This window comes from Candoia aspera, chromosome 2 (assembly GCF_035149785.1).
Source record: "Candoia aspera isolate rCanAsp1 chromosome 2, rCanAsp1.hap2, whole genome shotgun sequence".
Lineage (NCBI taxonomy): Eukaryota > Metazoa > Chordata > Lepidosauria > Squamata > Boidae > Candoia > Candoia aspera.
This window is the reverse complement of record NC_086154.1, coordinates 155749448-155773236: the sequence shown is the minus strand read 5'-3', so window position 1 is coordinate 155773236 and position 23789 is coordinate 155749448. Positions and strand designations below refer to the sequence as shown.

Here is a 23789-nt window from a genome sequence, read left to right as displayed (position 1 = left end):
TAGGAGAACTGTGGCAAATTAGAGTAGAAGGCCCTGCCATGCACAGGACCAGGGAGGCTGGTGTGTGGGGGGTAGAATTACTTGAATTTGACAGTCAGATGAGGAAGTACATAATGTCTTGATTATATTATTCCCAACTTGCACTTTCTCCTCCTCCTCTCTCTATTAAGATTGAGCTGCAATTACTGATTGCTTCAGATAGTCCAGTACTAAGCCTTGGCCCGAGTAAGACTGCTTATTTTCCTGGGGAGCTGAACTAAACCTATTGTGCGAAGTTTTTGCTATGGTCACTGAGATGGAAGACAAGGGTTTTTTTTCCACCCAACAAACTCAGCAGCAGCAGCAGCAGCTTAAGCATAAGCAGGACTCACATTGTCTGAGAGAGCAACATCACATCCAGGAGTAGCCAACAGCAGGCGGACGATCTCAGCATGGCCGTGTTCACAGGCGCACATCAGGGCGGTGGAACCATCATTGTCTTGCAAGTTGACATCTGCAGCACTTGCTAACAAGGCACGCACCATCTCCAGATGCCCGTGGCTGACAGCTAACATCAGCGCAGTCTGCCCAGCCTGCAGGAATGGGTAGAGAACCCAAGCGTGTTCAGGGGCAGGTAAATGCAGGGTGGGGAAAAGCCCGCTACAGTGCCTCGCCCTTAGAAACCGTGTGCCTCAAGAACAATCTGAAATATTTAAGAAGCATGAACTCTATATTTTGATGATTTTTATATCTATTGCAGCCAGTCAATAGCATTTTAAAAGATTTTGAGCAATTCCCACACACCCATGTGAGAGTACGATTCCTGGTAGTCACCACCATCCTCCTCCCGTGTTCTGCAAGAAACTATTGGGAATGTTGGTACCTGGCTGGCTTTGGCATTCACATTGCCCCTTTTCAGTAGCTGCACAATAGTCTCCATGTCATTTTCTGTCTGGGAGGCAGCCAGTGCTGTGAGCATGATGGCTGTATAGCCAGCTTTGTTCTGTTGGTCCACGTGACACAAACCTAGAACAGCAAGACTGTATTAGAAACCTCATCCCTCTGGAAATAAATATTTGGACATGGTGGGTTCTACAGTCTCAACTGTGCTGCTGGGAAGCAGTGGTAAGAATTCGTTTTATGATGTATCTAAGGAAAGAGATGCCATAAACAGGGAAGTTAAAGAAACTGAAAAATCTGCCAAACAGACTCCATCTGTGCAACAGAAGGCCTTACGGTCCATTACTATCTGCCTTTCTCTGGTTGAAAATCTACAAAACCTCCATTTTGAACAGAAACACAGTGATTGCATTTTAAGAAAGATTAAGTAGGGTAGTCCATTTTAAAAGTTCACATAAGGAAATATATACCAAACAACTAAGTAACATCTGAGAAATATGCAAAGATTTCTTTAAATGTTAAAAAGAAAAAAAAATATTTCCCAGTATACTGCCCACCTGACATAAATCCTACACCTTTCTCCCAGATTCTCCAAATAGTTGGCCTTCTTATGAGCATCTTCCTACTGCTTTTGGAAAAATCCTCACTCTTTGCATTACTTCTCCTTGCATTAGGCTTAACTTTCCCCACTACTTTCCCCACTACTTGCATTAGGCTTAACTCCCCCCCCCCACAAAGTCCCAGCCCACCAGTTTCTCACTGACAAACTGGGGTGCTGCTGTGGCCAGAGCATTGTCTGTGAGGTGGGAAATCCAGCCTTAAATGTGGATATGTTGGGTGGATTTGGTGAGTCTCTTTCCCTTCAGCCTCTTTTGCTTCACAGGGTGATTGTCAGTGCTAATGTTCTACTCTAAATTCCACGGAGGATGGATATACTAAATGCAGATAAATACCATACATGGCCTTAATGCCTTTACATCCACCAAAACCAGTGCACGCCACCTGGTGCCTGCAGAACATCCCTTGGGGCACAGCAGGTTTCCTGTGCCATTTAACTTTTTAAAAAGATTCTCCCAATTTAAAACATAAAGTGGAAAATGGATACATGGTGAGGCAAAATGCCAACCAGTTGCCTCATATTTATTTCAAAAGATGCCTCTGGATCCAAGACTGGCTCCATAGGTTTTCTTAGAAAACGGAAGTTAGGGAGGCTGCAATCCAGGACTTTGTTTGGAAGTCTGCCAAATCTTCTGTGGGTGGGGGTGGAGGACAAAGTTAAATTAGGAGGGGGAGAAACCTCCTTGGGGGGTTAAAGGGAGCACCAGGCAGCAACCTCTGCAAGTTGTGCAAGTGTGGTGACTCTGTCAAACAATTGTTGGGAGCTATTATTTAAGCCGGCAAATAATTCTGTCCATGACAGCTATCATATGACAGCACCCCACCAGGTTCTCAGAATTCAAAATGTCCTCACCAGCCAAAAGTGGGGGCCTACCTTCAAACCCTTAGGCTCCCATGGCTTTAAAGTCATCCTGGGCTCTACACCCCGAAGTGCCCAAAGCACGCGGGTCGAAGTGACCCGGCAAATGGGCTGCCCTGGACAGCCGTTTCTGTTCATTTAGATGGGCTCTTCCGCTCAGAGGGCCCCCTCCCTCCTCTTCTGTCCCCACTTACCTGTTTCAAGCAGCTTTGCCACCACAGGGAAGTTGGAATGCGAGACGGTGTAATGCAGGGCTGTGTTGCCGTTGGCATCGGCCATGTTGATGATGAATTCTAGCAACTGCGGGGAAACGGCCTGGAAAGCCATCAAGTGTAGCCAGATCGGCTCTGGATCGGCTTCTTTGTGGCAGGAAAGCTTGAGCCAATAGTGGAGCACTGAGCTATAGGCTAATTTCTAATACAAAGAAGAAAAAGAAATAACAGAAGAGGCACATAAAAAATTGTTAGGGCCCACTTTGGCTTGCTGTCTTCACGGCTGAATGCTCTGTGCTTTTTCAGTATTTCCATGCTCATTATTTTCCTCTGGCAAATGTGTCAGCGGAGGCTATTTTATTTGTTAATTCCTCTCCATCCACCCCATCTTTAGAAATACATGCATACCGTCTCTTCATCCATATGTGGGTTGTGATTCTCTAGGTATTTCTGAAGAACTGCACAGGCTGAAAGCAACTCTTTGCTGAGAGCCAACCTGGTAATCAAAAGAAAGCAAAAAAGGGGGATATATTAGTTCCTGCCTGCATTTACATGTATTACTAATGCTACTATTTAGCATTATGTATAGAAAACTGGGCTCATGTATTCTCCCTGCTTTCCTTTTGCATGGCTACAAGGGTTAAGCAGGATTCACTTTCAATTCTCATGATTCTGGCTTGTTTTTTAAGTTTGAACAAGATCCTGTACTTTGAAACAAACTATGTTTATTTTAAAACCAGCCAGCATACTAATTCAGAGTTTGTGGTCAGCTTGTTTAATAATTCACTGGAAAGTTTGCTGTAAATCTTTTGTTCATATATTACACAATTTAGATAAAGTGGGAGGAGGAAGAGGGAATACGTGAGCCAAGTTTTTGTGCAAGATTACACAGAGCAATAATCCTAAATCCTGGTTTAGCATTACATGTGAACCAGGTTACTAGGAAGTTCCTCTGAGAGGGAAAAGTGGTACACAGAGGCAGAATTTACAGTGAATTGTTCTGTTTTGTGCTAGTTCTGGATTACAACTCTATTGCAGTTGTGCAACAACTGTTGGCACTTTAACATACAACACATGGAAATAATTATTTTACCCAAGAAATAAAGAACTCTGAAACTATTTCCAGGGCTGGGCACTATGTAAAGCAGGAAAGGACCATTTTTGACCCTCACATCTCCTGCTGCTGAATGTTGGCAACAATAATTATCAAATATCAGCAGTGGAATTTCAGCCTCAGTTTGGTGTTCGTTGCTGTTTGTTTTGGAGTTTGGGGTCAGCAGAGTATGAAGATAGCTGTAGGTCAGCTTCGAACTACTTTCAGAGAGTCGGGGAGTGGCCCCGTGCAAGTGCCTGCCCAGTACAGTACAGAGTCTCAAGAGCTCTGAAGATTTCCAAGCTGATGGTTACCCAGTTTTGCCTGCTGGTTCCTTGGTGGGACCTTCTGCTGTAGTTATTTTCCCCACCTCGACAGGCACTCCAGGATGTGGTGTATCTGGGGTTATTCCAGAAAGCTTCGGGGCTTCAGCTACCACTCCCTGCCCTGCAGGGAGGCCCTCACTCGCCTCATGGTATTCACTCTCAGTGCTTTCGTTGTCTGAGATGTTCTCAGCTGTGCTGGAGTCCTCCGAGGAGGTGGACTCATACCTGGAATGAGACAGGGTTGAGAAAGAGGCCAAAGGAAGCTTGAGAAGCTATCCCAGATTCTCCCCAGAGCAGAGAGAGACTAGGGGAACCCCAGCTGTGAGCTGCCACAGCACTTCAGAATGGAGACTTCAGAAATGCCAGGTGATTTGGGATCTCACAGGCCACAATGGACAATGGAGATCCCAAATGGCAGCTTAGAAGAAAAGTGGCAAGAGCAAGTAAAGCTCCCTCCCAGTGATGGATTATGATAGGACTCCTGTGCAAACTCTGACAAAACTGTTCAGGTGTTGGGTTTCTTTGAGGTGCGGATGGGATATTGCTTCTCTGGACTCCAGATTAAAGGTAAAGGAAGCAAACAAGATGGGAAAGCTGCCTCTGCTGCTAAACACCCGTGTGCCGTGCTTTCTCAGTTGGGGAATTGAGGAATGAACTGGGAGATTTCCATTCTGTGTATTATTCTGGAACTGAGATTTACCCTCCATTGACACCCACAAACTGGAGGCTCTTCTTGCTAGTCAGAATTTCTGTAGGTTCTTCCTTCTTCTTCATAATTGACCGGATCCCTGTAGCAGATGAAGCTATGGGGAAACAGAGGGAGGTGGCAGCATCAGCTTGTCAAAGGATTCCAGGGCACCTTTCTCCATCCCACTTTCTTACCTTGATCCTCTCCCTCTTTCTGCACATCCAGATTAGGTTCTTGAGAGAGGCATGGAGCCACCTGTTCTGCCCGAAGGGAGTCAAGAACTGAAAATTCAGTTTTCTCTAGTGGTTCTTTGGGCTCTGAAAGAGGAGAGAGGCAACAAGGTTACTGCACCCTGGAGGTCTTCTTGTTTATGAGGTATCAATATTGCCGCTTTGTGGGCTCATGCTAAGGAATGCAATAGAATGCATGGCTTGATTACAACAGGACCAAGTGCCGTATAGTAACATATATTATTCCAAACCTGGAAAACAGAGAACAATGTATGTAGACACTTTTGTTTATATGTAAGTAATATTCAGGCACTGTATTAAGCCATGATTTTTCTAACCAATATTTGTTGAGCCACAATGGCTGAATTTACACATAGCACTAAGCAATAAATCATGGTTTACATGCCAGAGTGACACAGAGTTCTCATAACATGGTAAAGCCCAAAGCAAACAAACTACATTGCTTAGCACATGTGATATGGGCCAGGGTTTAATCTGTAGATAAATGGGAGGGCAAAAGAACCAAACTGAACCTTGAAGAGCACTCAGAATCTGCAGCTGGTCCAGAATGCAGCGGGGTGGGCATTTTTTAGCGTTTCTCATTATGCTCATGTTACATGGCTGCTCCATGAGCTGCTGTGGCCCCCAGGGGGCTTCTGAGTGCAGTTCAAATTGCTGGTTATTACCTATAAACCCCTATGTGGCATAGGGCCAGGCTGCTGGCGGGACTACCTCTCCCCCATTGTCTCAGCTCAGCCCACCAGACCTCCAGGTCCCTTCTATTAAACAGCACCATGTTGTTGGACCCTGGAGTTGTGCTTTCTCTGTGGCAGCACCTGCCCAATACAACAGCACCCCTCTGCAGATCTGGATGGCCTGACTCCGCTAGCCTTTTATAAGCTGCTGAAGACCTGGCTGTTTCCCCAGGCATTTGGGTCAGGAGGCTAGGTGACCTCTGCTGCTGTTGATGTATTTTTTGTGACTGGGGTTATTGTTACTATTATTTACTGTTATTTATTATTGTTATTGTTCTGTCCTTGGGCCCTGGGGATTGTATGCTGTGGTTCATGCTTTAATTCTTGTACACCACCCACAGTCACTGTTGTGAGATGGGCGGGCATCTAAATCATATACATAAATCAGTTTTTAAAAATCAATACACATATACATCTATACAAGACTGCCTTTTTTCTTGACAACTTACAATACAGAAAGAGTGGCACATAGCAGAAATCCTGTTGCACAAAACTCATAATAAATTCACAATTCATCGTAAGAGTTTGTAGGAAAAATAAAGATGGGTTGGCACTGAGAGAAATAGCATAAGAGGGAAGTATTGTGAATATTGTGAATGAGCACTATAGAAAAAGAATAAAAGAAACTTGGAGTCAAGTATCTTTCAGGCAATGCCCACCACTTAGGCTATCTTGGCTCCTCTGTGAAGACTGCTTCTTCATCTAGCTTCCTGAAGACCATCCTTTGTGATTAAAATGGAGCTTACACCTCCCATTGCACAGGTACTCACTCACCATTAGAGTATCTAACATAATCTCCATACTTTTGGGGCTGGTGGCGTATTTGGAGTTCTGTGAATAATATCTGCATTCTCACCAATGGCTGCTGAGGAGCTCGCACAATCACATAATGGGGACAGCAGACTCATGTTGCTTAACATCCCTCCACCATGAGATATTCCCTGCTATTGTCTTTTTTTCAAGACAATTGGTACCTTTCCAAAGTAAACCTTGGGCTGAAGCCAAAGAAAGCTTATAGAGTCCATTAGGGGCCAAGTATTGAAAATCAAGGTAATGCAGGTGGCTGGAATTTTGCTTAACAATAGGACAACCCCCCCCCCACTTTTAAAATTAAATTATTATTTTTTTAATGTAAACAATCATATTCAACTGGAGCTCGGGGGTGTCAAGGAAAGTATTCATCTTGGCAATTATTGACTGAGCTGTATACCATCTATAATACATTTTGTACCAGTTTTCTCTTAAGTTACAACTTGGGGTGAATTCTACAGATTTGCATTTAGTCACACCAGGCATTGGCTGCTCTGAAAAACGCAATGGTTCCACTTGGTAGCTGGAAGGTTATAGAGAAACATAAAATAATAGTAAATAATAACAGTTTAATTCTTTGTGACATTAGGGACAGAGAGTCAAATCTTGCTACGAGACACAAAAGTGGGAAAGTTGAGATCATGTTAAATGTTAAACAGACTATGATCACTTTGCTTTCCTGATTATTTGCTCGCTCATTTATACTTATTTTGGCTTGCATGTTAGAATTTTTTTTTATAAAGCTCAAAGTGGGTTTGGGTTTTCTTTTCTCTCTTTTTTTGCAAATCTCAGTTTTTCAGCTTACAGGCTTCTCAGCAGCATTGTGCCAGCCCCATAGAAATATACAGTGAAAAGCTTCTTGGGGTTGTTGCCTGAATTTTTTTCATTTCTTATTGGATAAGAAAAGGACACATATTCTAAGCTAGTGGAAAGTGAGGGACTAAGTCTCCTTAGTGTGAGAAAACTTTTGCATCACACCAATAACTCCAGGAAATAAAAGAGCTTGATGTACTGTAGCTGAAAAATCAGTACAGCATTGCATTAACAAAGTTGGAAGAATAAATAGATAAGCAATTAGACATTGCGTTCAGCAGGTGACAACACCTAGGCAATTTTAGCTGATCTTGAAAAAAAGCAGGTCAAAAGATCACCAGGAAATCCCAGGGCTGATGGCAAGACTGGGAAATTGAAAAAACATCCTGGAAGAAGACAATGGTAAATCACTTCTGTATTGTTTCCAAGCAGCTAGATGGATTTGTCATATAGCCACCAGGAATCAGGCTTGACTTGAGGGAGTCTTTATGCTTAATTAGGCAACTCAGGGAAGTAAAGTGTTCACCAGAGTTGCTAGTTTAATTAAGGTTGTTACCTCCTTGCCTTTGTCTGCAATTTCCACTCAGCAACCACAGGAACAAACTTAAATCGAGACGGGTTATTTTAGGTGTTGTTTTCTTCAGCCCTGTTCCCCCAGCCACCGCCCCAGGATTACAGGAGTGGGATGAACCAGGCCCCTTTTCCTATCACCCTGCAGCCCACCCCCACCCTGCAGACCACCCCTGGCAATAGAACCCAAAGCAGCACAGCTGTTCCAACCACAACACTCACTATGCTGAAAACAAAAGCCTCTTTCTGTGATCAACCTTGCAACTGCAGCAGGAAGAAGCTTGGACAAATAAGACAGTAAGTGCTCCAGTTTGCTTTCAGGTTGCAACTCTGAAACATCTGGAAAAGCCCTGAATGTCTGTCCAGGTCCCAGTGCCAAGAATCTAGGCAGCTCATCCCAAGGGACCAGAGTTGACTTCCACCCCATGTTGGAGATTCTGCTGTCATTTTCACATGCAGAGTTAAGGACACACCAGTACCAACGGAGAGCTAAGGAAAGGATTGTGGGGGAGAGTTGGGTCCTCCAGAGATTTGGGCTTGAGGTAGCCCTTTTGGCCCACCCTGTAGGTTTAATTGGACAAAGATAGTTCATAATTTCAGCTTCCAATAATCTTTTTGCTCCAGAATGTTTGATCTCCCCACTGGGAATTTCACTGCCTATTTTAAAACTGCCTTTTTCTTTTGCTCCAGCTATAAATTGTGGTAAAAAAAGTCAGTTCCTTCCATGCACACTTCTTTTAGACAACAATTGTGGGAGAAAATAGTTGAGTTTTGCCATAAATTTGCAGGCCAGGGAATAAACATAGATAAGCATTTTTTCCCCTGGGCTTTGACAAGAGGGACAAAGGGATTCTGCCAGAATTTTTTTATCTTCCTAAAGACTATGGACACCCTGCCAAGCCTTTTGTCTTGGCTATTTTTAATAGATTCAGATATGAAGTGATTTTAATTTAATATAATATTATATCATATGTCATTTTAAAAATTACGTTCATTAGTTGAAAGTTTGGTCATAACACATCTAACCTTTTATAAGGTAAACTGAAAGATTCCAGTTCAAAGGCAATACAGGTAGTCCTCGACTTATAACCATTTGTTTAGCGACCGTTCGAAGTTACAACGGTGCTGAAAAAAGTGACTTATAACCAGTCCTCACACTTACGACTATCACAGCATCCCCATAGTCATGTGATCAAAATTTGTGCACTTGGCATATTTTGGGCATAAATATGTATTTATGACAGTTGCAGCATCCTGGAGTCATGTGATCGCCATTTACAACCTTCCTAGCCAGCTTCCAACAAGCAAAATCATTGGGGAACTGCGTGATTCACTTAACAACTGCCACAAAAATATCGTAAAATCGGGTGCGGTCATGTGATGCCTCACTTAATGACTGCACCACTTAATGACAATGTTTCTGGTCCCTATTGTAGTCATAACTGGAGGACTACCTGTAGATAAGCAAAATCTTTTAATGCACCCTTGGGTGAGAAAGTGAGGTAAAAGACACGTTACCTCATGGCAAAATCTTTTGCCAGGGGGCGGGGATCTCATGTAACAATAGTCTATTTAATGTGATATAAGCTAGTCCAAAATGTCTTTAATACTGCATTTTGGTTGTCTTATTAACTATTCTGAACACTGGTAGAAAAATGGAAAAATGGTAGGTTTGGGGACTGGACTGATTTGCATGGCAAATATTTACTGTATCTTAATACCCCTAGAAGTTCAACAGCAACCCTCTAGTTCTCAACAGGCACACAATTTATTCCAGATGCTCTGCATCTATTTGAAGCCAAATCATTGGCCCAGCTTCTACATGGGGCCCAGTTAACACCAGGCGCTAGCTCAGCTACACTAAACTAAAAACAGTGCAGTGCACTAATTTTGTATGAAAGATATTTCAAGTAGCAAGAAGTGTTTGCAGCATAGCCCTATGGCTAGAAGCTGGGCTGTTGAGGAATGAAACAAGGACATGACTATGTATATTTAAATACTGGCTAAAGATTAATTTTTAACCACAAGGCTTGACTTCTCTTATTTTGTTTGATCTACCTGGAAGTAACAAATTGAAGATAAAATTCAGAAATTGGGCTTTACACCAGAGGTATTGCTGTCACTGGGACAAGAGCAGGCCATGGCAATTCTTAGACAAAGAATCCTTGACATGGAATTGCAAAGTGAATACAGTAGGATACCAGCTGGTATAAAATGGGGCTGTAGTAAGACCCACTTCAAAGTGGCCCAATACCTTAGCCAGCTTGCAGTTAACACATTTTATAGGGCGTTCACACCATTGTGTCTTGGTACCTTGCCATCAGCTATACTAGAGGGCAGGTTTCTGAAGATTTGCTGTGCAGAAAGGATTTGCCCTTGCCAGCCTGGGAATACTGAGTTGTTGGCCCCTGGGCTACTGTACTGCAACTTCCACAGAGATACTCACCCAGAACCTTTCACACCTTTCATTAGGCACTTCCTGGACATCCAGATGAATCTTGCGTATGCAGAGTCAGCATTTGCATTATTAATGTCAAATTAACTTTGGGCTGATTTTGGGCTGTACCACATAAAGTATTAGAGAGTTATACCATTTTTATTTTATTTTACTATTTAGTGTTTTTCTTTTCTTTTACTTTATTCTTTTATCTCCCTGTCTTACTGTCCTGATATGTATATCTGTGACCTGCAATAAAGTACTTGAATACCTTGTCTGAAAAAAGGTGTTCTGCCCCTCTCAAAGCAAATCCATGACAGATCATTTTCCTTGTTCCTTACCTCTGGCTTCTTTCTTTCCACTCCCATCCTCCTCTGTGTTGACAATGCTGATCTTTTTCACAGAGTGGAAGGTGGTAGCTGTGGCTGCTGGGCCAGCGTGAATCGGGAAAGTGGTTTCCACCACCTCACTGCTGTGATATGCGGCACAAAGCGGCAGCCAAGCTTTCTCAGAAGCCGAATCTTTGCCTGCTGAAGGTCTGAGGCTGGCGTAGGGCTCCTTGCTCTCCAGGACTTGTGCCCTCTGAGGCCCCGTAGCTATGCTGGCTGCAATCTCTGGCTCTCTTTCCACTTGGACAACTTTGACGGCATCAACCCGAATGGGGGCATCCCACTGCTCTGGACCTTCTATCCTCACTCCCCGTTCCGTCAGGCCTACATCCCTCGTCGAAGTTTCTTTGTCTTCCTTCTCCCTGCCCTGGTGCTCCAGTTTCTGATGGGCAGCCTGGAGATCTTGAAGTGCTTTCTTCAGTTGTGTTTCTAGCAGAGCAACCTTGCTGGATAGGGCCTGAATAGCCTGGCATTGCTGTTCCTCCTCTGGGGAAGGCAAGCCCAGCTCCTCCTCCCTGACTGCTACCCCTATGTCACATCTTCCCACTTCCACATTCAGCTCTCCATCTTCAACTGTCCTTCCCACACCCACCGACCTCACTTCCTTCTTATCCAATCTACCCTTTGTGCCAGACCTTGTACTGCTGTCCTCTGTATTTCCGTCTGCCCCCTCCTCAGGGATGTCTATGTAGAGCTCCCCTCTGGATTTGCCCTTGCCAAATCCTCCTGGATGCCCTAAGAACTTCTGGCTTTTAAGCTGAACACTAAGTTGCCGTTTCTCTTCCTGTAGCACTGAGATCTTCACCTGAAGCACTGGGATCATCTTGACCTGTTCTTCCAGTTGGCGCAACTTCTTCAAGGCCACAGCCATCTGCTCACGGACATGTTGAAGATGTCCTGGGGTTGGCGAGACTGGAGTGGACAACCCAGAACCAATTGGTGTGAACTGTCCAGGAGCACCTTGCTGTGAGCCATTGTAAGAAGTTTGACGGGAGACACTCTGGCTTCCAACCAAAGAACTTGTTGATCCAGATACACTGCTGTGGAGACTTCCGAGACCACTTGCTGTGGGTGTTTCCCCATCTAAGTCTGCTTGGTCTTCTAACTTCTTTCTAGCATCCAGCAAAGTTTTCTCCACACGGGCATTGAAACTGCTTGGAATTGCACTAGTGTACTGTGGGTAGAAGCTACGGCCGCAATAAGAATAGGAGGAGTGGCGACTGTCCATACTGGCATTGGAACAGAGGGACTCAGTGGATGTCCACCATGAACCAGTGTAGCCATAGCCCCGTGGCAATGAGCTGTAGCGTGGTCGGCGATGGACTGGAATGCGCTTAATAGTGTGGCCCTTCTCAATGTCATCCACATACTTGAGAAAGTCCAGGTCAAGGCGGTAGCCATAAGGAGTCTCCACTGAGTAAGCTAAGTCTTGCTCCTTCCCATGGAAGATTGTAGCAGAGGCTGGATTGCCCTTTCCTGCAAAGCACCAAAGAGAAAGATCAGCTTAGAACACTTTTCTGTCTGGGTTGAAGATGTGCATGAAAGGACTGACCACAGGAAGACTGGGATCACCAGGACATAGTTTAATAATGAACCTTTTGCATATCAAAAAAGAAGAGAAGAAGACTGAGGGGAGACATGATGGCAGTCTTCTAATACTTGAAGGGCTGCCACAGGGAAGAGGGTGTCAATCTATTCTCCACAGCACCTGAGGGTAGGACAAGAAGCAATGGGTGGAAGCTCTTCAGAGGGAGATCCAACCTGGAAATAAGGAGGAATTTCCTGACAGTAAGAACTATTAAGCAGTGGAACAGCTGGCCTCCCGGAGCTGTGGGTGCTCCGTCAACTGGAGGTTTTCAAGAAAAGATTGGAGAACCATTTTTTCAAAGGTGGTATGAGGATTCCTGCCTTGGGCAGGGGGTTGGACTAGAAGACCTATGATTCTATGATCATGGCATGTATTGGCAGATCTCAATATAGGTAGATGTAGTCATAGATCTAGCTCCAATTGTCTCCCACTTCCATTCTGTAAGAGAAAAAAATAGCTTAGAACCAACTGTGTTTTTTTTAATCTGCCTATTGTATCACAGCAGCAGGGCCGCAACTAGGGTCTGTGTTACAAGGGGCAAACATGGATTCCACGCCCATTTTGGCACCCCCCCCCCCAGTGCGGCGCCCAGGGCACATGCCCGCTTGCCCACCTCCCCACCCCCATTTGCATCCCTGCACAGCAGCTCTCCTCAAACAAGGGGGACTAGTTTAAAACAGAGTTCTTGCAGCCAGTAAATAGGAAGTCTACATTTCCTCCAACTTTGTATTACTTGGATCTGGCTGCCAAACCAACAAGCCTCACTGATGGATTGACTGATGGATTGCAAAGCTACGTCTTAAGAGTTTGATGCCTTAATTCTGTATTCTCACACCAAATGTCGTAACAGCTCATTCATACCTCAGTACTGACGTGACTTAAGATAGTAGGGCTTGCATTTATAAAGCTCCATGTATGGGCAATTCTAAATTCACAGGCAATCCTATGCCATTCTCTGTGGACCGCAGATCCATCAGCAGCCCTGATCATTTTTTCCCATAGTCCCAATGATCAGCTGTCAGTACAGTGGTGGGGAAAAGACGTTGTTCTGGCATTGTTATTAAAGTATTTCCAGAATGGCATAAAGTATTCAAATATGCAAAGAAGTTTTTTTAAATGCTCTGCATGTACACAAAAAGCATTCTAGAAGAATACAAATAGTGTTCCCGAGTCTGTATACTTCTAAAATGCTGGATAGAAACAGGGAATGGAGACCATTAGCTTGCTCTTATTATAAACTGACCTTAGATGCATTTCTTATTAAGTTGCCAAGCTGGGCATCTAGCTGGCTACTGTTAGAGAAGTGTAGATAGGGCTTGGTTTGTTCTAGCAAGGAAATGATTTTATTCTTATAACAGACTTTTTCCCAACCCCTTTTCTTTAGTCTGAAGATGAAACAGATCTATGCAGTATTTAGGGATTCCTAGAATGCTTCCAGATGGGGTTTTTATTGTCTGTGAAATCTTATTTAATGGTCCAGTCAGAATTATTTCCCATTTGTAACCCTCCCCTATTTTTGCCACCACAAATGGAATGGTTGTATGATACATTGAATTGACAATGAAAAGATCCTTCTGTCAGGAAACACTTTGATTCCCAACTTGTATACAAAGACTACCAATATACAGGTAGTCCTTGTTTAGTGACTGCCTTGTTTAGCAACTGTTCGCAGTTATGACAGTGATGAAAAAGTAATTATGCGACCAATCCTTGCATTTACAACCTTTCCAGGCCTGTAAAGCGAAGGAAAGCTGAAGTAAGCACAGTCGCAATTTCACTTAGAAACTGCTTCACTTAACAACCGAGTTGTCAGTCCCAACTGTGGTCACTAAACAAGGCTACCTGTATGCTATAGACACTGAACTATATCATTAACTCCTGATAGGATTTTACAGGCATCAAGTGGAAACATATTTGCATACCCCAAAAAACAGAATTGTATCCCACATCCCTTCCCACGCTACAAAATAAGAGAGCTTTCAGTGAGGATAATTCAGAGATTGAATGTGGCAATGTGATCCAAGATTACCATCTGGGCTGGCACAAAGGATGGTGTTATAGCACCGTGCCCTCTGCTGACACTATCTGTTCAAAAGTAGTCTTCACACACACCTACCTGGGAAAGCAGTCTCCATGTGCAGAACCTGGGCCATTCTTTCCACTTGATCTAAATTCAATGGGCACGTTCAAACAGCCCAGAAGTCTTCTCACAGCACACAGGAAACACACATTGCCTGAAAATAGAAATCAGATGCCACTTTAATCCACATATTCTTAAGACAACCAGCCCAGAGTAAGGAATTGTTGTTCTGCTTGCTGCTTAAAATGTTTGTGGGAATGACTAATAGGAATTTGAGACTACTTTCAGAAAGCAGGACATGGTGCTCTGTGATAATTACTTCCAATAACACTTTTAGTGAGCAATCACCACCAATCTTGTGCTATGTAGGTGCTGCACTGAACTTAAAAATGGCACAACAAAACAGCGTTTACAGTTCCCAACTGGGTTATTCCCACTGTAATTATCTTCAAGTTACAGAGAACGAAAGTAGCAACAAATGTGTAATATTCTAAAAGATATGCAGTAAAAATGTGCACAACTGAACATAGCTCAAACGTTTAATAGCTTATCCATTAAAAAACACCCTATCTAAAACTGTTTATATACTGCTTGCTTGCTAATTAGAAGAAATATTAATACACAGTTCTCACACCATTCTGCCCTTCATCTTCATGTGCTTAATTATATTGTGGAAATTGTTTTAATTTTTTAAAGTATAAGTCACCACCATGGGGGCCTAACTGGCTCAAAGGACAACTCAGAAAGTTTTAATAAACCTCTTCTTTTCATGTAGTTACTGCAAACTAATAGGCTTGCCTAAAAACACCTCCTCTCTGTACATTGTGTAGAATGCACTGTGCCTATATATATAGTATATATATATACACACAAATACACACACGCACACGCACAAATACATACATACATACACACACATATAAATATTTACATGCCACCTGCTCTAGTTTTTCTAGGGAGCATATCAGTGTTGATAAATTAACACATAAATGTATTTTAGGTTGCCAGTGGAGGAAAGTCATGCATCTTCAAACTCGCTGCATGAAAAGCTGTCTGCTAATTTGTAAACATCCTAATGGTAAGGAGATAACATCAAAGCTTCCAGTGTGCTAGTCTCATATTGAAGGATTTAACAAACACAGTTGTTACAGAATTAACAAATACAGTATCCTCTCCAGGATACTGACGACCACCTTTCAATTTTCCATGGTCTTTTCTCTGAGCAGTTGGGCACCATTCCAAAGGAAAAAACAGCCTGCATTCAACCACCATCTTTATTCATGAAAGGGCTCATGCAAGGGTCACAGGCTTGATTGATTGATTGTCTCTATACAAGCTCAGTAATGGCATGTTTTTGCAACTTGGAACTTCTTCACAGCTAAGTTGCCTCCAAATAGGGACAGACCAGATTTTTGTGGCCTCCCAGGGCTTTAGATTTTCTTTATATTTTTCATATGAGAGATTTATTTATTTATTTTCTATCCCACCTTTATTATTTTTATAAATAACTCAAGGCGGCGAACATACTTAATACTCCTTCCTTCTCCTATTCTTTAGGATGGTGTCTGTAAATTGAACAGTTCTATATTTTTATTTCTTTTTTGCCATTCAGTATCTTGCATGTATATCTCAAAGCTAAAAAGATTTTAACATTCTCTTTTCCCTTTTTTTTTTTTTTAAAGAAAGTTTGATTTTATCAATCTTGTTTATCTCCCAAGGGAAGGGAAGGAATTCTGCTAGCTGCATGCCTTGACCAGGAGGTGGCACTGTGTAATGTATTTGATTTTTTCTCTCTTTTTTAACAGGGGGTACTGGACCCCTCACTCACTCACTCACTCAGGTTCAGGGAGGGGGGGTGGGGAGAACAGCAAGTAAGGTGCTCCCTAGAAGATAGGCAGTGGTAGCAAGAACTAACAGGCTGCACAGCAAGGCAGGGAGCAGAGCTAAGCTGCAGGCTTGAGGGCTTCTGGGAGAGGTGGGCTAAGACCACCAACCTTTTATCCTACAGGCCCAGCCCTGCTGCTGCTGCTGCTGCTATAGTTACAAAATAAAAATTCTTAATAGAAAATTAAACAGTTGGGAAATAGAGTACTACATATTAACAGATTCCCTGGAATCCAGAAAATATATGCTACAGCATGTATTATAAGCCTTGCTGGCTTTTTGAAAAATTATTTACCTGAGTCCATGTAAGTTAAAAAATGCAAGTCTAAGTCTTGTTCATACTGATATGGGTATGATTTTACCTATTGTTAACACTTTCCAAGTTATGGCACTATGTAAGGCCTTTTTACTCTCAAATTATGACAATCTGCATCTTGGTTGTCTTCAGCAATAAAATATCTTCTAACTGATGAAATGACGTAATTAAACTGTACAGTAGTTTTGTTGTTGTTTATTTGTTCAGTCGCTTCCGACTCTTCGTGACTTCATGGACCAGCCCACACCAGAGCTTCCTGTCAGTTGTCAACACCCCCAGCTCCCCCAGGGACGAGTCCGTCACCTCTAGAATATCATCCATCCACCTTGCCCTTGGTCGGCCCCTCTTCCTTTTGCCTTCCACTCTCCCTAGCATCAGCATCTTCTCCAGGGTGTCCTGTCTTCTCATTATGTGGCCAAAGTATTTCAGTTTTGCCTTTAATATCATTCCCTCAAGTGAGCAGTCTGGCTTTATTTCCTGGAGGATGGACTGGTTTGATCTTCTTGCATATCCTGGAGAGTGTGTGGTCTGCATATTGTTTAACAACTGTTTAAGCCAAATGTATGGACAACTCCTCCAAGTAAAATTAGAGTATTTGTTTATTACATTTTTAATCTACAACTGTCCTAACTACCAGGAAACACACTGAGACAAGGAACTGGTCTCTAATATTTATTACTAGTACTTAACAAGAATCCTAACAAACTGAAGAAGCGTGGGAAAAACCCAGCCATATAAACCCCAAAGGTTAAGGCAGTCCCGATCTGTGTCTCTTTGAATGGCTGACCAATTCATCAGTGCTACGCATGCGCTTGACAGTCTGGGTGGGAGCCCCCTGCTCGCCATCCTTACTCATGACAACAACAGGTAATTTGGGTGAATTATTCAGAATAAAAGAATTTTATAAGTGGACCTTACTTAACTAGGATTGCTGTCAGGGGCTAGAAAATTGTAAAAAAAAAAATGTTTCTTCTATATTTAATGGAAGAGGATATAATGAATGATCAGGACATCCAATCTGAGGGCCATGTACTCAACTTGGGCAACTCAACCAATTTACCCAAATTTGATAATGTAGCATATTGGCTACTATTAGCCAATTAGGGGGAAATGGCAGCTGGGCGCAACAATGGGGAAACGGGGATAAAAAGGCCCTCCCCCACATCCAAGAATTGATTAGGAGCTCCCATAATAAAAGAGAAGGAAACTCCCAGGACCTGTGCCGTGTTGCTTCTGTCCCAAAATCACACACCATGATGGCTCAGGCAAGTTTTTAGGGAAGCCAGAGACTTGTGATGGGGGGAGCCTTCGCCACCCCCATACCCAAGTGTAATAGGCTTGGCTTGGAGATGCAGAGGCTGGAAAGAACACACCTCTCTCTTCTCTGGGAGAGCGGAGTGGCTCTGTCCGTGTGTCGGGAAGAACGGGACAGCTGTTGCTCCCCTCTTTCACTCTTCCCACCCCCGCCCAGGGCACAGCCTGAGGTGGCTGCCTCCATCTGCCTGTCAGGCTGGCCCGCAGCTTCAGCCCTGGACATAGGAGAGGACTAATCACGATGGGCTACCTTTTAAAATGCCACGTTTAGAGCTCCCCTAATGGGTGAATGCCTTTGAAAAGTCAGGGCACCGTGAGAGAAGCAGATGCTGGATCCTGTCGGGCAGATGCAAGAGTTGTGGGCTGAGAACAGAGACCATCTGGGTTTCCATCTGGCAGACAGCCCAAGCGCCGGACAAGGGCAGCAGCAGGGGAGCTGAATGGGACTTTGTTTTCCATGGAGTGGCATCTCTTAAATTTATGGGGGAATTGTGGCAAAACCATAAACATTCCTGTCTCCTTATTCCTTTCTCATTGCGGGTTTCACATTCTTTGGCTGCGAAGCACAGCCACGAGGAAGATTGGATAGGGGAGGACACTTCCTCCTCGCTCGCTCACTCTCTCATTTCAAATTCCCCAGCACTGGGTCAGCAGATAGTCTGGGTCTTTCTCTGTCCAAAGCCTCAATCCTCTAGACAGGGCTGCTGCCTCGGCCTGCTCCCGCCACTGCATTCCCTCAGCAACTGCAGCCAAGACCTGGTGCAGCAGGATTGCAAAAGCCCTTCCAGTAAGAATTCCTAGGCCAGAGCGGAGGAGTGCTGCAGAACGAATACAAAGAGGAGTGGGAAGTGCTGTGACTCCTTCTGCAGGCAACTGGCCAGGGATGAATCCCTAAGCAGAGATTTGCTGGCCTCAAGCCTGCCTTGCATGTAATACACACTGCTCTGGAAACTCTAATTGAAGCAGGAGGATGCTGGAGAGAAAAAATGCCCTCTGCGTATACTCAGGGGCTCTTCTCCATAGCTTCGCTTGTTTTAGAGTTGTCCTGGGCACAAGAGACAAGTTTTGGGGTTAAAGCCTGGAGAGCTACATGACTGACTTGTGGGCTAGAGTGAGAGGAATCTGCATTTGTAGGACATCCGGTTGGAGAAGACTGACCTGGTCAATTCACCACCCCAGATGACCTGAGATGGCCTTTTAAAAGGATGTGGTAGATTCACCAGGACAAGTCTGTCAGCAGCAGCTGGTGTCCAGTTATCTGAAAACAGCTTCTTTCCTCATTTTCCCCCATGCAGGCAGCTGGTCTTCCAAGTGGAAGAATAAAGGTGTGAAATGTAAAATGGACAGCTGCCTTTCAACCAACAGTTGCCCAAGGCTCATATTTCTACTGTAGGAGAAAACGGATATTCAATGCCAGCGGACAGAGGAGAACAGAGAATGCACACCACAGCACTTTTTCTTGCCCCCATGTAAGGCCCTTACATCTAAAAGTCTAATTTTTTAAAGAACTTGATTGTACCTATGTACATCAATCATTTTTTGGTGTCTTGCCCTTTTCCCTAGAATGGCAGTGCTTCATACAGTTTATGTTCTAATGTCAGTGGATATCCAATTATGAAGCTGGGTTAGACAGTTCAAGCATAACAGTCAAGTTGCTTTGTTACCTAGCTGAGTTCTTTTCTGATACCAGATGTGGTTTACATTAGGGCTGGACAACCTACAAGGCAGCCCCTGAGCCCCTCCCCCTCCTCTTTTGCTTTTTGGATTCCCCCTTTGATCAGGCTGCTGAATTTTGATTGTGCAGTTTTTGAAAAGTGGCAGTGTGGTTTCTCAACATTTTAGTCAAGGAATACAGGGAATACAAAGAACCTTGTTGTGTAAGCCTTAATATAGTCATTTTTTTAAAAATCCATTCGATCATGTCCGATTCTCAGAGACTGCCTGGACAAGTCCCTGCAATTTTCTTGGCAAAGTTTTTCAGAAGTGGTTTGCACTTGCCTTCTTCCTAGGGCTGAGAGAGAGTGACTGGCCCAAGGTCAACCAGCTGGCTTTGTGCCTAAGGTGGGGCTAGAACTCACAGTCTCCTGGTTTCTAGCCTGGTGCCTTAACCACTACACCAAACTGGCTCTAATATAGTCTTAACCATGTTTAAAAAGGATTCCCCCCTTCCCTCCCCACAATCAATTCTCTCCACATCCCCTGATCAGGAAACTTTAGTTAACTCCATGCACTTTGCATCATCGCCTCTCTCATTGTAACCTCCCCCCAAACAGATAAATGTGGTTTCCAGCAACATAAAAGATGTCCACCTACGGCCTACATGGTTAAGCTCAGATTCAGGAAATCTCCTTAAAACAAACAAACAGTTTTAATTTCCTGAAAACTTACTTCACCTGGACATGTGAGTAGACAAGACTGCTGCTCTAGAGAGTCTTCTTTTCACCCTTGTTTAAAAATGTTCAGTGTCAAAGAAAGCTACTAATTATACAGAAGGTTCTACTCTGGAGTCCCAAATACTAGTTGCTGTTGCCTTCCTGCCCTGCCTTGGATCTCTCCAGGGTGTCTGTGGAAAACAGGATGCTGCAACCAGCTGTAGATCCAGATGGATGTTTCATGTTTTTTTTAACAATGCATAGGTTGTGCCAGCATTTATACCAGAGCAAAATTCCAGTTCTTTGGGTTTTTTTCGTGTATAAGCCATAGTTACCCCCAATTAATACTTAGGGCAGTTAGACATCATCACTACAAAAATCCCTTCACTGCTATTCAATAGAACAAAATCAAGAAATCATGAATGTTTCCCCCCACCTCTTCTGTGGATTTGCCTAGGGGAGGGGAGGGGGAGGGGGAGAGGGCTGTTTTGGGGGGGAATCTGCTGGGTGGGGGAAAGAAAGGCCTTATTTGGAATGCCAGTGACAGGCTTCAGGAAGCGGATGGTGTTGCTCTATGGAGCAGATGGAGTAGAGTAATGCTTGCTAGAGACCAGGACTCAGGATCAGGGTGAGACAAGAGTCCCGGTCAGTGGGAAAGCTGCCTCCTATGAGCTCTGCAGAATTTCAGTTTTGCAAATGAAAAACCTTCCTGCAATTCTAGATACATTGCAGCTGAGCCAGAAACACATCAGCATAGATCCTAAGAACAGACCAGAATGGGAGATCCCATGGGTGCAGAGATACTTCTGATATGGTAAAAGATCCTTGTGTGGACATACCCTTAATTAAGCTCTAAGTATGGGAGAAAGATGGGCATATAGCTGCTTGGAAACTAAAATCTTCTTTATTTCCTTCCTTTAATCACATTGCCATGGCTGGAGGTTGGCATGGGTTTTAAAATCCAACAGGTCAAGTAGTCATTAAATGTTTCTGCTACAATTCAGAGCACCATTTCAAAGGCATAACTGGAGATTCAACCTGCCAATTCAAATGGTAACACTGAGAGGCCTCTGGACTTAGCAAAAGCCAGTTTTCACTATTCTAAGATGTTGTTTTATGCAAACAAGCCAATGATGATTTTCAGCCATGTTGCCATGGTCAGTGGTTAGCAGGCACAGAAATCTGCATGCATCCTAACTCCTGCTTGACAGCAATTTGCACTTTTTAAGGTGCTTGAGCCCACCTGCTAACACCTACTTCAGCTGTTGCTACACAGCTGAAAATGGGCATATCCTGAAAAAGAAAAGAATTCTCAGTGGGCTCAGTGTTTTGATTCAACAGCTTTTCTTTGCAAGGAACAGCTGGTTCATTTCACATGCACTGCAGTGAAAACAGCTGGCAGCATAAGTTCACTGCTGACACCAGAGAGAAGCCAGATCCCAGAGCCAATTCTCCTGGGAATTGTGGGAAAGGACGCGGCTGTGCTGGGGCTTCAATCTCAGGGTCTTGCTGGAATGACTCCATTGCTGGGACAGGCATGACCGTTCTTTTTAAAGAAACCGTATGTGATCCTTTCTCAGTTTGCCTTTCTGAGGCTGGCAAAAATATTCTCAGGCTCTTCAGGAGGGGTTAGTTTTGATGAAAAAGTTATTTGGGATACTGCCAGCCATTATATCCCTATCGTAACTGCTTGCAAGCAAGGAGACTGCCCAGACTGGGAAAGGACTAATCTGGATATGGGAGATTTTCTGAAACTCTTTCTGCCTCACCTTCCATCTTTGAGAAGCTACACCAGAGTTTCTCAACCTTGGCAACTTTAAGATATGTGGACTTCAACTCCCAGAATTCCCCAGCCAGCATGCTGGCTGGGGGATTCTGGGAGCTGAAGTCCACATATCTTAAAGTTGCCAAGGTTGAGAAATTTTGAGCGACACTCTTCGCCTCCCCCCACCCCACCCCAAGTGCACTGAATGCAAGCCAGCAAAGAAACAGGGTGAGCAGGGCAGATATTGTCTGTCTGGCAGAGACCCCAGAAACCCTTCCAACTTTGTCTGTAGCATCCTGGACAGAAGAAACAAACAAGTGGCAGATAAATGATGCATATACAAAGAGGGGCTTTTCAAAAGCCTTATTCTTGGCAATGAATAATTAGAAGAGAAACCTACAATGTCATGCTGTACTCTCCAAGACAAGGGAAAGATCCAGGAATACCAGATTTACCATTCTTTTTGGGATCTCAAGACTTCCGCTGCCTTTCCAGACACCTCTTCTGCCCTATCAGAATCTGAGGGGTTCCCAGACTAAGATGAAGTTCTTGTTTTAGCATGAGGTGAGCCCTTTAGTGACCAAATAACCTTGTGACCAGGCAGGTTTTGAGCATGTCACTTCCCAATATATCCCCATTGTTTCTGTGGGCGTGGCTCTTCCATTTCTTGGAAACTGATGAGCCATGACAAAACCAAACCTGAGCAGCTGAGCATTTGGAACTCACCCCCTTTCTCAGAGAAAGGGACTTCAGTTATCTGGGAACTCTCTCTGTGATTTAAACGGCATAAAATGGGCCACAAAAAACCCCCAACCCACTTTGCAGGCTGGTTTGTCCCTGATGAAGAGAAGGCAGATTATTATTTTTTCCCTGTAGCCTGCCAGGAAGAAAGCAGACAGTCCCAACTGATCAGTGGCCATTTAACTCTGGTCAGTTTCACCACCACTTGATTTGCTGGGCTACTTAACACACAGGAAATGCTCAAGAAGGAAAGACAAGGAATAGATTCACAAACAGTCAAGCGGAACAGATCAGCCTCAGGGGCAGTGAAATCAGAAGGATTGGGAGAAGGCCAGTGGTCTGGAAATGGCGCTCTTTCCTTAGCTTTAAGCACTTATCTCTCCTGCCTGCTCTTCCCAAAAACACTAATATTGCCAACAGAATCTTTGGCCCAATTGCCTGTGAATAATCCTCATTCTCTGTAATGTCACTTGGAAAGTATCTGATCTTAGCAACATATTTGGTCCCCTTATTATATCAGCGAAGCATCATAGCCCAGGGAAAGCATACCGCTTCCCAAGGATGCCAATAAAGACATGTGTGTGTGTGTGGTCCCCCCCCCACCCCCCCGCTGGAATTGTAACCAAGCAGATCTGTAACTCCCAGCAAAACTCCATGTGGTTTGGTCACATCCATCCCCTGCCCCTGTGGGGGTTCTGGAGAGACTGACAGGGTAGTGATGCTGTGATACAGTTGCACATTGCATGCCTCTAGACCATTTTACACAAGACCAACGGGCATATGACCACACAAAAACCTTCAGTTAAGAAAAGTATATATATGAAAGAAACCAGCATGCAGAACTCAGTGGAAGAAAGAATCACACATCATATGGTGGGCCGAGAGGAGGCCTGTGTGTGCTCTTGGGCAAAGTTTTAGAAAAAAGAAATTAAAGGAAATACAACTCAGGGAGGAGAGATTGATTTTAATGCCAGGATTTGTTGTTTGTTTTGTAGGAGAGACTGATTCTACCACAGAATTATGAAGGAAGGGATAGACACAGCCTTCAAA

The 23789-nt window shown here is 43.9% G+C and overlaps 1 protein-coding gene across 2 annotated transcripts in view; it reads right to left on the bottom strand.

Moving 5' to 3' along the window:
* Window positions 1–23789, bottom strand: part of KANK2 (KN motif and ankyrin repeat domains 2) — a 69457-nt gene that overhangs the window by 2782 nt on the left and 42886 nt on the right. For both annotated transcript variants that reach the window (XM_063294443.1, XM_063294444.1), the window contains exons 3-11: window positions 14384–14501; window positions 10632–12155; window positions 4870–4992; window positions 4688–4790; window positions 3976–4212; window positions 2977–3064; window positions 2551–2770; window positions 863–1005; window positions 372–572 (exon numbers count right to left, since the gene is read on the bottom strand). In XM_063294443.1, the coding sequence (XP_063150513.1) occupies window positions 372–572; window positions 863–1005; window positions 2551–2770; window positions 2977–3064; window positions 3976–4212; window positions 4688–4790; window positions 4870–4992; window positions 10632–12155; window positions 14384–14420 (2676 nt within the window). In that variant the 5' untranslated portion in view covers window positions 14421–14501. The remainder of the gene's footprint in view (window positions 1–371; window positions 573–862; window positions 1006–2550; window positions 2771–2976; window positions 3065–3975; window positions 4213–4687; window positions 4791–4869; window positions 4993–10631; window positions 12156–14383; window positions 14502–23789) is intronic.